The sequence below is a fragment of the Hoplias malabaricus genome, chromosome Y, assembly GCF_029633855.1.
Source record: "Hoplias malabaricus isolate fHopMal1 chromosome Y, fHopMal1.hap1, whole genome shotgun sequence".
Lineage (NCBI taxonomy): Eukaryota > Metazoa > Chordata > Actinopteri > Characiformes > Erythrinidae > Hoplias > Hoplias malabaricus.
This window is the reverse complement of record NC_089820.1, coordinates 54,928,143-54,942,561: the sequence shown is the minus strand read 5'-3', so window position 1 is coordinate 54,942,561 and position 14,419 is coordinate 54,928,143. Positions and strand designations below refer to the sequence as shown.

The following is a 14,419-nucleotide window of genomic DNA, read 5'->3' as shown; positions in this document are numbered from 1 at the left end:
ACCCTGTGGTTTTAACACTCATCGCTCTTTAATCACCAGCTTCTGCATTTTGGTCATGGCCTGCTAATTTAAACAACACATTAAAATCTGTATTAAATCATATGCATAGCTCTAAAAAAACAATTACTTTACACCAATCTGAACGTGCTATGTTCTATTTTCCTGATCGTACTGATCCAAGTTGAGTAGGAGAAATATGAGTCACTAATTAAACAAATCATCTGTTTCTTAAACCAGACTTTCCATTACATTCAGCCAGTCACCAGACCATCGCAGAGGACGCAACGACGAAAGGCCGAGCTCCTGCATCGATTCAGACAGAAAACGATCTGAATTATATTTGGAGCAAAAAGAGGAACTCGGTCGAGTTCATCTCGCTTTCACACACACCTCTGCAGAAATCTTATGACCTGACTTTGGTTTGTGTGAGAAATGATCTCTGGCACATCTGCTTGTTTCGCCTGTGTGGCCCTCCCCCACCTTTCCCCTTCACTCGTGGAAGCAGCCGCTGGCTTTTCTGATGATGGCTAGAAGACAGTCTTTTGTGATGGAAAACTGTACTGATGGCGTGACTTCCACCCTGAAGGGGGTGGGGTTCAACTTCTGAGAACAGGCACCACAGGAAAGAGGGTGGGTGGGGGGTCAAGAGAGAAAGAGAGTGGGCGGGGTGGGGGTGGTGTTGGGGAGGGGGTGATTGGGGGCTGCACTTTACAATTACCCTTTATTACGGTTGGACGATTCTGACTAATTTAAATATTGCGATATTTATTTGCATTAAATAATGATCATATGCTTCACAAGTTGACCTCACCCAGTAGTGAACATTTACCAGAAATGTACCATTTTATAGACAACACCGAACACATTTAACGTAACCACGACAATACCCTACGCAGCATTACGTCACTGCGCATATGAAGTGCAGATAAATCAAAACGTCTCCTTTTCTCTCAGGAGCTACAGAGTGAGAATCACCTTGGCTACTCACCCAGTATGCTGGCGCTCATGAAAGGTGTCGGGGACAATCCTTCATGGGGCACTAATCGACTGTCACTCAAGTGATCACCATAATGAGGGCTGTCTGCGAAACCCTGGGGGAAAGAGATCACAGCATTAAGAACATTATTAGCCAGCTCTGCTAATTGAGTGCTATGACACTCCTCTAATTACTGAAGCAGAAACGGGGAGCACGACTGGTCAACTGTCCCCTCCAACGATCAATTTTTCCTTAACTCCCGTTGTTAAGAAACACTTTTTTAAAAAACCTTTGATGCATAAAAGGGAGCGAAGAGTTCCCAGGAGAAAAGGCGGTGTGTGTGTGCACCTCAGGGTTATTAGGCCGTAACCACAAACGTAATGGGACATAAATTAAGTTCAAAAGGTTTCATCAGAGCAATTTGCAAATGATTGCTAATTAAATATTACGTATTACAACTACAGCTTTCCAGCAACAAAGTTGGATGGTCGAACTTATGTATTTATTTATTTATTTTTAATAAAAACATTCAGTTTAACCTCAACTTAAAACCAGAACTCACAGCTGAGTGAATTTGACAAAACCTTTCTGATATTTAAATCCCTGTTAAAGATAATATAATAATATGTAAATGTCATGGTACACCAATGCAGATGAATCATTCATTCATTCATTCATTCATTATCTGTAACGCTTATCCAGTTCAGGGTCGCGGTGGGTCCAAAGCCTACCTGGAATCATTGGGCGCAAGGTGGGAATACACCCTGGAGGGGGCGCCAGTCCTTCACAGGGCAACACACACACAGTCACACACTCGCACCTACGGACACTTTTGAGTCGCCAATCCACCTACCAACGTGTGTTTTTGGACTGTGGGAGGAAACTGTAGCACCCGGAGGAAACCCACGCAGACACAGGGAGAACACACCACACTCCTCACAGACAGTCACCCGGAGGAAACCCACGCAGACACAGGGAGAACACACAACACTCCTCACAGACAGTCACCCGGAGGAAACCCACGCAGACACAGGGAGAACACACCACATTCCTCACAGACACTCACCCGGAGTAAACCCACGCCGACACAGAGAGAACACACCACATTCCGCACAGACAGTCACCCGGAGGAAACCCACGCAGACACAGGGAGAACACACCACACTCCTCACAGACAGTCACCCGGAGGAAACCCACGCAGACACAGGGAGAACACACCACACTCCTCACAGACAGTCACCCGGAGGAAACCCACGCAGACACGGAGAACACACCACACTCCTCACAGACAGTCACCCGGAGGAAACCCACGCAGACACAGGGAGAACACACCACACTCCTCACAGACAGTCACCCGGAGGAAACCCACGCAGACACAGGGAGAACACACCACACTCCTCACAGACAGTCACCCGGAGGAAACCCACGCAGACACAGGGAGAACACACCACACTCCTCACAGACAGTCACCCGGAGGAAACCCACGCAGACACAGGGAGAACACACCACACTCCTCACAGACAGTCATATAAGCTGCAAGCTATAAAGAGGCTAAACATCAATCAAATCTATTATTAGGGAGCCACAGACTATTACATTAGCCTCGTAACTCCAGTGTTAAAGTCAAACAGCAAACTGCAGATGCCCAACGCGTCTCGGCCAATCATCTGCATCTTGGGAAAGTGGGAAACTGCTTGAATTTACATGCACATAGATCCGTGAACATCAAAGCCAAACATGAAACCTAATCCTAACTAAAACGCACACTTAACGTTAAACTGAATTTCACCACGTAGTGTGTTAACGATTTAAGCACGTGTACGCAAGCCATACGGGAGCTTCCGAAGTAAAGTGTGACCAGATTTCTAAATCAAACCGACGTCTTTAGGCTGACATCCGATTATGAGTGTTTACTAGCTCCACTTAACAACTCCGAAGCATTGTAAAGAAAAGAAGCTGTGTGTTTACAGTGAGGATGTGGCGGATGGGATCAGTGTCACTCTCAGCTCCAACCTTCCAGGTGCTACATCAGCCTCCCAGAGCAAAAAGCAGTTGCTAGGCAACATTTGGGTTTAACGTAATAACCTTCATTTTTTTTTTTTGCTTTGTTATTTTTATTTTTATGACAACACAGCCACTTAATTTGGACCGTCCTGTTTTTTCTCTCTGTCATTGTGTTGTTCTGGCTAGGACTGTGATTGATGGCCATTGTCAGCTGCGTTGCATTGTCTTAGTTAGGTTTTACACAATTAAATGTATCTTCATTCACATTTGGAGAACAAAATCACTTCAGGGAAACACTTCTGCACGGCTCCAAGACGTCCTACTGCTTAATAAAACCAAATTTCATATTCACACCGTACCACACTGAGCTGTTTGTTCTTACAGACATGAAAATGCTGTACAATTCATTATACAAACCCTATAAAGTCTATATATAGGCATTTCTATATATTATTATTAGCAATATTAGCAAATCCTACACAATTTTAACTGGTAAAATCATGTTTACATATTGCAGACCTGTGAGCAAGCGGTTTATCCAGCAAAGGTGTCTAGCCGCCAAAAAAACACCCTTCCCTTTCCTTTCTTCTGAGGCTAAACACTGCCCTTTCATGACCGTTATCAGCTTCTGGGGCTTAGGTCTAAATATCGGTCACAGTATGGTCCTTTAAAACTCCGGGTTCCCTGCCATAAAAGAGACTCTGTAGCTGTTCTAATCCCGAGGCCTGTAAAAATCCGCCTGCCGCTGCAGTCAGATGTGTCCCCCAAACTACATTAACTCCCTCTGGAGCCCAGAGCAGCTGCTGCTTCTCATTTCTAAAGGCTTTACCTCTCCCAACAATTCCTATCCTCCATGGTCAAACTGGGAGAGAAGGAGAGAAAGGGAAAAAAAAAGAAAAACAAACACATGCGAGATATTATTAACCAGTTTTTAATGATGATTATGATGATGACGGTGGTGAGAATTCAAAGGCGGTGGGAGTGTTGTTCCTCGTAGAATCAATCTGAAATGCTTCTCCTGTTATGTTGCTGCCAGGCCACCGTCCGTGTTAATCACGACATGAACTGCTTCGCTAATAACGTCGACCCTGGAGAGATGGCACTGGGACTCTGGCAGTTAAAAAACAAGCTTCCAAACACTACAAATCAGTGTGAGGTGCTAACGCAATGTTCTGGAGTCTTTCTGTTGACTTGTACAACACTGTGGAGAGAGCTGAGGTGTGCGGATGATACTGAAACTGCACTGACAACAAACCCATGTTTCCTGAGTGCTGCTACAAACCTGTCAACATGCAAACTACACACTACTGTACTTACAATACACACACATGCACACGTCCAGAAAGAACCCACCGTGTTTATTTTGCATTTATTTACATCACCTACTTTTAAAGTCCATTTTAATATTTAATCAACTGTGAAAACAATCACCATAAATTATGACTAAAGCTGGACATTAGTAAAGAGACAAAAAAACAAAACAAAACACACTCAAATGAACCACTCCCCGATCTTTAGCCATCAGAGACATAGTCCTGCTTCCTTGCTGTGTGTGACCTGGTGCTGACAGCTGCCAGAGAGTTGGAAAAGGACAAGCGGAGCAGAGGGGAAGGAATGGAGGGATGGGGCGAAGTAAGGAAGAGTGAGAGAGAGAGATGAGGCAGGGTGGGGGAGGGTGTGTGTGTGTGTGCTCCTCTGGGACCATTAGATCATCAATCACCCCTGGTTCATCATCTCTAAACACACTGTGCACTGTGCTGCTTATACTGTCATTGCAGGTTAAAGGGCCCCACTTACTGTGGGATAAATGACTGTCAAACTACTGCTTCAAGAGAAATACCACAGATTTCTATGAATTTATGCACAGTTCAGACTGCTTTGCATAGTTTTACATCGTTTCTGACAATAAGAAGCATGAAACGCTAATAATATTTAAAGCATATAACGTCAATGAAACTCTACCTACCACTGATTAGTTCATTAAAAGATATTTCTGAAGAGATTAGATATAATTCACTTCCATAAAGAGGAGGAAACCCACGCAGACACAGAGAGAACACACCACACTCCTCACAGACAGTCACCCGGAGGAAACCCACACAAACACAGAGAGAACACACCACACCCCTCACAGACAGTCACCCGGAGGAAACCCACACAAACACAGAGAGAACACACCACACCCCTCACAGACAGTCACCCGGAGGAAACCCACACAGACACAGAGAGAACACACCACACCCCTCACAGACAGTCACCCGGAGGAAACCCACACAGACACAGAGAGAACACACCACACCCCTCACAGACAGTCACCCGGAGGACACCCACACAAACACAGACAGAACACACCACACTCCTCACAGACAGTCACCCGGAGGAAACCCACACAGACACAGAGAGAACACACCACACCCCTCACAGACAGTCACCCGGAGGACACCCACACAAAGACAGGGAGAACACACTACACTCCACACAGACAGTCACACAGAGCAAACCCACCCAGACACAGAGAGAACACACCACACTCCTCACAGACAGTCACCCGGAGGAAATCACGCAGACACAGAGAGAACACACCACACTCCTCACAGACAGTCACCCGGAGGAAACCCACGCAGACACAGGGAGAACACACCACACTCCTCACAGACAGTCACCCGGAGGAAACCCACGCAGACACAGGGAGAACACACCACACTCCTCACAGACAGTCACACGGAGGAAACCCACACAGACACAGGGAGAACACACCACACAGACAGTCACCCGGAGGAAACCCACGCAGACACAGGGAGAACACACCACACTCCTCACAGACAGTCACCCGGAGCGGGAATCGAACCCACAACCTCCAGGCCCCTGGAGCTGTGTGACTGTGACACCACCTGCTCCACAGCTTTTTATCTTCCTTTTAAACCAGGAGAAAACCGTTCTCTACGCTTCATTTATAACTGTTTGAAAGATACAGAGTGATGAGTGTTCAAGTACTTTCTTAAATTAAACCAAGACTAAACAGATATCTTTGAAAATCCTCATTCAGTCAGAACTATAGCTAATGACCTGGGTATTATTTATGATTCTGATCTTAATTTTTAAAAGCAAATTAACAGTGGTGTGAGAGTATAGCAAAGCGTAAAAGCTTCTAGTCTTTTAAAGACCTGGAAACAGTAGTTCTGGAGCTTTCATCTCCTCTCGTATTGATTATTGCAACTCTCTGAACTTAGGAATCTGTCCGTTGAGCTTGTCTTGATTGTAGCTGCCCCCAAAATGCAGCTGCTATGTTCCTGACTGGTACCAAGAAAACGGGAGGGAATTACCCCTGGACATGGGTCACTGCACTGGTTAGCAGTGAAACACAGAGTTGATTTTAAAGTGTTACTGTTTGTATTTAAAGCTTTCTATGGCCTGGCTCCTATCTATATTTCAGACCTGCTCCACGGTCCCCATCCTAATGCTCCTGGATATCCCTCACTCTCGGTCGAGGTTTAAAGGTTTAAAGTAATAAATAATTAAAAATTATTTTTTAAAACTTAAAAAAACGATTATTTGACTCAAGTTTTTGTGTCTATTTAAAAGACCAAGCTTTCAGTCATCAGTGTTGGGTTATTTTATTTAGTTTATTTGATTGTATATTTTAATTTGTCTTGCTGTAATAACCTTTTTATCTGTTTAGTTTTTATTTATACATTTATTTTAATATTTTCATTTGTTTTCATGTACGCTTCCGATCTTTGCTGGGTTTTTAAACATTTGTTTTTATTGTACAGCACCGTGGCTGAAAGCTGTTGCATTTGAAATGTGCTTTTCCCGATTTCATGAATTACGAACTTTAATATTTTGCTGAAAAAAGATGATGTTGCGTCACCAAAGGGCCGAGTGTGCCCGTGTTTAAACCCTTTTCCCGTCCAGGTGAGGGAGCAAACCTAGGGGACAGATGATAGGGGTGTGACGGACAGGGGCAAGTCATTGTGGGATTGCAGTCTCGGACCGGCCTGACAGGCGCAATCCCCCCCCCCCGGCAACGGCTGCCCGGGAAACAGGACCTGGCTCTGAGCCAAGGTCAGTACATGGGGGCTGGAGTGTGTTCATAGCCCGCTAATCACAGATACACACAGAAAGGGTGAGAGAAGCAGGGAAGGAGAGACAGACGGGGTGTAGCAGGGTGGAAAGAAAAAAGGAAGAGAGAAATAGAGAAGAAAAGAATGGAGAAATATTACGAAAGAGAAAAATATGCAAGAATGTGGGAGAAAATTAGGAAAAGGTAAAGGAGACTGACAGGGACTGGGAGAGAAGAAGAAGAAGAAGGGGAAGAAGAGAAAAAAGAAACAGAGTACAGAGGCAAATCTTCATAACGTAGAAACAAAGAATTTAAATATTTAGCGGCCAAAATGTGGCCTTGAAAACAAGATGGAAACCTGTGATCTGGCCACCCTCATTTAAACAATTCAACTGAAGTTAGGCGTCTAATTTTGCATGCCCAAAAAATCAGTAAATAAACAGCCGCTAAATGTATTCCTTTATCTGATGAGAGATTAGAGATGCTGGTAAACCTCCACACAAGTGCTGTGACACATGAAGATGCTGATAAGATTGAAACAAGCGCTGCAGACTGCGGGGAATTCGCTGTCTGCTACTGAGCGTCTGTGGTTGATATCTGCGATAGCGTTCCACGAAGAAACCACAGGAGCATAACAGCTTCTACAGCGCAAAAAAACTGCTTTCTGCAATTTCTTCTAACACTTAGAGAAATGAACATTCCCATAGTGAAATTTCAGAAGGCGTTCTGGCTCTTATTCTACTCCAATCTGACCAGGGAACACAAAGAGATGGCTGTTTATTAGAAAAACCTCTGCCCTGGGCCTACAGTCTTTGACAATTTTATCAAACACTTACTGCAATGTAGTTTTACAGTTGCTGATTATAGCCCCTGATACCACCACCTCTATCAAAGATATATGACCACCATGGGATTACCTCTGGACTACCAGTCACTGCATCATGGTCCGCCCCAACAATGCCCAGCCAATAGCAGCACTGTGGTCAGAAACTGATTACTGATAAAAGACTCACTAACACAAACAGCATAACAATACATGACCCACAGTCTCTACCACACTCAAAGTGCCACTGAATAAAGTTAATATAACGTACATTCAACTACAAATCAACATGCTCCAATTCAATACACTCAAATTCAAATAAAACACTCTTGTTTTAATAAAAAGCACCTAGTGATTGACTGGTAGCTCTACCCTGTATCGTATATATCTCATTCTGGGCTACAACGGCTACAAGCTCTATAGCTGGATATACACACTGCCTGTTAGGGCTTTGTTGTGTTCAGTGTCGTGGTTGGTTCAGAGCCTATCCGACAGGCGCAAGGCAGGAACACACACTGGACAGTAGGGGTGGGCGATATGACCCTAAAATAATATCACGATATTTCAGGGAATTTTGGCGATAACGACAATTCTTGACGATATGAAAAAACACTGAAAAATAGTTTTATTAATTTCAAGAACGCACTATTGCAACAAAAATGTCATATTAACATTAATTATATTCAATGAATCATATATTTAATTTCTTATTTAAATTATTATATATAACAATATATTTTCATACAAATCTAACTATTTAACACATTCAGAAGGAACAACAAATAAATGTGAAAGCCTTTGTTTATTTTGTAAACAACTGTAACTTTTATTAACTTTTAAATAAGAGCGTGGTGTGTTCTCCCTGTGTCTGCGTGGGTTTCCTCCGGGTGAATGTCTGTGAGGAGCGTGGTGTGTTCTCTCTGTGTCTGCGTGGGTTTCCTCCGGGTGAATGTCTGTGAGGAGTGTGGTGTGTTCTCCCTGTGTCTGCATGGGTTTCCTCCGGGTGAATGTCTGTGAGGAGTGTGGTGTGTTCTCCCTGTGTCTGCGTGGGTTTCCTCCGGGTGACTGTCTGTGAGGAGCGTGGTGTGTTCTCCTTGTGTCTGCGTGGGTTTCCTCCGGGTGACTTTCTGTGAGGAGTGTGGTGTGTTCTCTCTGTGTCCGCGTGGGTTTCCTCCGGGTGACTGTCTGTGAGGAGTGTGGTGGGTTCTCTCTGTGTCCGCGTGGGTTTCCTCCGGGTGAATGTCTGTGAGGAGTGTGGTGTGTTCTCCCTGTGTCTGCGTGGGTTTCCTCCGGGTGACTGTCTGTGAGGAGCGTGGTGTGTTCTCCTTGTGTCTGCGTGGGTTTCCTCCGGGTGACTTTCTGTGAGGAGTGTGGTGTGTTCTCTCTGTGTCCGCGTGGGTTTCCTCCGGGTGACTTTCTGTGAGGAGTGTGGTGGGTTCTCTCTGTGTCTGAGTGGGTTTCCTCCGGGTGACTGTCTGTGAGGAGTGTGGTGTGTTCTCCCTGTGTCTGTGTGGGTTTCCTCCGGGTGACTGTGAGTAGTTTAGTGTGTTGCATTGGATAAGCGGTTTTAGACAATGAATGAACGAATGAATGAAAATCCTCAACAACTAAATATAATAACTTACCAAGGTAAAAAAAAATATATATATATAGAATATTGATATTTTTTCCACACGACTGAAGTCACTCTTTTTTGGAGCAATTTCTTTGATTCTTTGAAGCAAATTTCCACCGCACCTATCGCCGTGCCTAAATGACTCACGTAATGACTGTACGCCGTATTACGTGAGACTGCATGACATCATTACGTAACAGTTACAGGTTTATATAAACATTTTATGGAATAAGTATCATCCTCAGGTCTTTACTCTGCATCTGCCCGGAGGTAAGGCCCATGAATCCACACAGGAAAATAAAATGTGGGACTGCTGCATTCCTAAATTGAAACTTAAGATTCCAGCTGCAACTGTGCACTCAGCACATAGTTTATTGGGCCGAGGCCCAGTGAAAGAACCTGAACGCGGTGGAACGTGGCCAAAGAGATCGTCAAACACAAAGCATAAACACAAAGACTAAAGGCAGGCTGTTTGTGTGGACGCAGGGGTTGATGAATGGACGAATGGAAGGGCATGAGCAGGGTTCAGCCTGAGCTGGGGATTAGAGGGAATCTCCCCATTCTTTGGGCTGAAAGTGAGTGTTTGACAGGCTGGAAACACCACAGCCTGTGGTAGGTATGTGGTTTTTCTCTCCGTCAGTCTGTCCGCCACACGCAGTCTTTTTCACCTCTGGACACTAGCGGTGGGGGGTTTTCAGGGGGGGGGGGGCTGTTTGTTTCCTTTGTTTGCAATAGTAGAGAAATTATATTGATTATTCAAGGTCAGATGCGCAGACAATGATGATAAATGATCATATTAATGCATCTGAAGCTGATGCACACAGTAAACACACATTAATGCTGTTAACTGTTGTCTGTTTGCTTTCATACGTTTTCAGTGCAATATCGTCTCGACCTAAAGAGGAGAAACAGGGCTAGCGCCAGGAGCCCCAGCAAATTCACCAGAACTGATTTAAAGCTTTTTATAAAATCTGTGTTGTTTATTTAAACAGAAGCCTTCCCTTCGTGTTACTCTTATTAAGGTTGTGGTTATGTTGGGGATTAGATTTGAGATATATCTAGACATGTATGCAATCCTTATGTTCTATTTTATTATCGATAACTACTTATGAATAAAGCAGAAAATTTTTTATTGAAATTCACATTGAACAAAATCCTCAACAAAGGCGGCACAGCGGCGCAGCAGGTTAACGTCACAGTCACACAGCTCCAGGGACCTGGAGGTTGTGGGTTCGACTGTGGTGTGTTCTCCCTGTGTCTGCGTGGGTTTCCTCCGGGTGACTGTCTGTGAGGAGTGTGGTGTGTTCTCCCTGTGTCTGCGTGGGTTTCCTCCGGGTGACTGTCTGTGAGGAGTGTGGTGTGTTCTCCCTGTGTCCGCGTGGGTTTCCTCCGGGTGACTGTCTGTGAGGAGTGTGGTGTGTTCTCTCTGTGTCTGTGTGGGTTTCCTCCGGGTGACTGTCTGTGAGGAGTGTGGTGTGTTCTCTCTGTGTCTGCGTGGGTTTCCTCCAGGTGACTGTCTGTGAGGAGTGTGGTGTGTTCTCCCTCTGTCTGCGTGGGTTTCCTCCAGGTGACTGTCTGTGAGGAGTGTGGTGTGTTCTCTCTGTGTCTGCGTGAGTTTCCTCCGGGTGACTGTCTGTGAGGAGTGTGGTGTGTTCTCCCTGTGTCTGCATGGGTTTCCTCTGGGTGACTGACATGTATGACCTCTCACGCTGACGCTATAAAAAACACAAGTGTTTCTATGAGTGTATATGAGTGAGAAAGAGAGAGAGACAGACAGAGAAAGAGGTGTACGAACAGAACAGCTGTCTGCTCACTGATGCCCGCCACTCGCAATGTCAGGAACGCTGATTTATATGCACCTAGAGCAAAGATATCTCAAGCTTCTCCAACTTATAATTCAAATCAGGCAGACGCTGGAGCCATAGCCTGTAGATGTGCATTGGGGAAGGACACTGGAAAATAAACAAGGCAGCGTGGCAGGAGAGCCGCTGACATTTGACTGATTTCTGATGGGAAGTGACAGGAGATTGACATTAAATGAAATTCATACAGGGCACACAGAACAAACCAATGTGTAAAAGACAAACAAACAAATAGAGAAACAGAGAGATCTTCACACACTGCTGTGTTGTGTGTGTGTGTGTGTGTGTGAGAGAGAGCGAGAGAAAGAGAAATGGAATAAGGCCCAGAGCCGAGGCTTCGTGCCCAGGACGACTCCATTTGCATGCATGAAAATTTCACCTTATCACAAATCTGAAATGCATCCGTGATTCCATTCCAATTACAGAGCTGCATTTCCAAGCCTTGAAAATGTAATCGGTTGTTATTTTTATTTATTTATTTATTTATTTATTTGAGATTTCATATCTACCACCAATGATATCAATCATCATAATTTTACACGCTCCACAGTGTTTGCATTTCTATTCATACGTGTTCATACATTAATGTATGGGAATAAAAATGCATGCTACGCTAATGAAGGCTATTCCATTATGATCTGAATTATTTTAAAAGATATCCTCTATTTTTGCTGCATTCTGAGAAGTTATAAAGAGAGAGAGAGAGAGAGAGAGAGAGAGAGAGAGAGAGAGACCAGTCTTACCCTGGAGGACTCGTCATACGAAGGGCTGGACTGGCCACCTGGGGCCCAGGACGTCTCGCCTGCCCGCTCATCTATACCTGTCAACAGAGCAAATACACAACTCCATCAAACCAGCTCCACTCTACTGTACGACACACTCACACTCATTTTACACACACACACACACACACACACACACACACACACACACACACACACACAGAGCCAGTAAATCTAGGGACCAAAATGAAGAATCTGAGCCTAGAATTGAAGGAACGTATTTATCGTATTTAACCACACACTGTTTATTACGAGTTTTAGAGCCACAGCGTTAAAAAAAAAAAAAAAAAAAAAAAAGATTCCGAGATTAAAGTCATTTAATAAGCAGCAAATTATTCCGAGTTTTTTTCTCGGAATTCTGACTTTAATCTCGGAATCTTGTTTTTTTTTTTTCACCGCTGTGGCCCTAAAACTCCGTCGTAGTTTATAGTTAATATGCAAATTTGATTAAATCAATAACACACAAGAATTTGGAAGTCTCTTCAGTTTCCTCACAGACTATAAACAAAAACATCCAGTGTATAGTAACTGCACAAACGACTTGCTGTCATTTGTTTTGGGATTAGTTTTTTACCAAAAAATGGTAGATTTCCTCCTGTTTCGACGGATATATTTTCGCTAATTCACTCGTCACGTTCATATCCGTTTCACTATGTACTACCACTGGGTTCTGTCCATTCAAACCTCCAAATAAAACGATCCAGACCCACACTGCGTCACTGTTTTCTTGTTTTGTGTTTCGCTCACCCCTGACTCGAGCGTGGCAGTGTAAAAGAAGAAAAATGATATATATTTAAAACACACAAAACAAAAAACAACAATGGTGTGAATGAGCGGCTATTGAAGTGCAGTGAAAGGCGAGCGTTCGGACCGAGCGGGAGAGCGCGGCGACGATCTGCTGGCAGAGGACAGGAAGAAAGAGCGGAGAGTCGAGTGACTAATCCATTCTACTTCCATTCAAGAGCTGGGCTCTACACGCCGTTTGCCAATTCGCACTGCGTCATTTATTTTGCTTTACATAAATCACGCTCGGAAACATGTCGCTAGGCTCGCCGGAGCGCTGCCGTCCTCGCCGGAGCGACTGGGCCACGGCGAGATCTGGCAGTGATGTATAGCTCAACCTCATCAAAACAGCTGAGCACTGAAACCTGATGAAGCTCATATTTTATGCCGCTCTCAAAGACAGCCGCCGAAAACACGAACAGAAATTATAAATAAATAAAGGGTGACAATTGAATAGATTCAACATCTGGTATGTGATGAACAAATACAATATCTAGTTCTCCTCAAAATTGCATTTTGTCACTGCTGTTGGGTAAAGATATATGAATTCTTAGGTCTTTGCGCTGTTTGAGCCAATATTGTTTTGCAGGTAACAGCATTCCATTCCACGGGCTCATGTACAAGCCGCAAAATTGCAAGAAAAAAAAAAACATCAATATCTCCGAGTTATTGATAATCCATCTCAGTAATTTCACCACAGCACAATGCTCTTCATTTGATTCCACCCTGTGTCACCACACAAAAACATATCAAAACTGAGGAAAACCAATTGTGAAGCGCGTGGTAGTCCCCTGCACCGGAGCGGAGCGGAGATTACAGAAATAACAATAAAGAACTGATAAACGGAGGGCTAACATTTTCTTAACGATATGCAAAGCCTTACAGGCTGTAAACAGCCCTGCGCTGCATGGCCACAGCGGCTGAGAGGGAAGGAGACAGAGACAGAGAACAGGACCCTGTGAGAGAAAGAGAGGGCAAGAGACAGAGAACACGACTCTAGGAAAGAGCAAGTCCAAGTGATAAAGAGAGAAGGATAAAGGAGAAAGAGAGACTGAGTGAGACTGAGTGAGACTGAGAGAGACAGAGAGACACTTTTACATTACTTTATTTTAATATATATATATAACATTCATCAGTTAAACAAACTGATCTCTTGTTCACCCCCATCCAAAAGTCCTTTTAAAAGATCTGATACACAGAGAGAGAGAGAGAGAGAGAGAGAGAGAAAGAGAACACAACAGAAAAGCATAGAGACCATTAGAGATGGAGAAAACAGCAAGAGAAAACAAGTGTTAAGGGGGAAAACAGCAAGTGAGAGATGGGGAGGAAGGGAGAGACAGAGAGAGAATGAGAGAGACTGACAGAGAGAGAGAATGAGAGTGAGACAGAGAGATAGAAAGACAGAGAATGAAAGCGGAACAGAGAGAGAGAACGAGAGAGACAGAGAGAACAAGAGTGAGAGACAGAACAGACAGAACGAGAGAGACAGAAAGAGAAAAGACAGAGAGAAC

General features: G+C 44.2%; 1 protein-coding gene across 1 annotated transcript in view; it reads right to left on the bottom strand.

The window, feature by feature from the left end:
* Positions 1-980: 980 nt before the first annotated feature.
* LOC136678464 (transcription factor 12-like) overlaps positions 981-14,419 on the bottom strand; it is a 44,473-nt gene continuing 31,034 nt past the window's right edge. The window contains exons 4-5 of the mRNA XM_066656517.1: positions 12,087-12,163; positions 981-1,091 (exon numbers count right to left, since the gene is read on the bottom strand). Coding sequence (XP_066512614.1) covers positions 981-1,091; positions 12,087-12,163 — 188 coding nt within the window. The remainder of the gene's footprint in view (positions 1,092-12,086; positions 12,164-14,419) is intronic.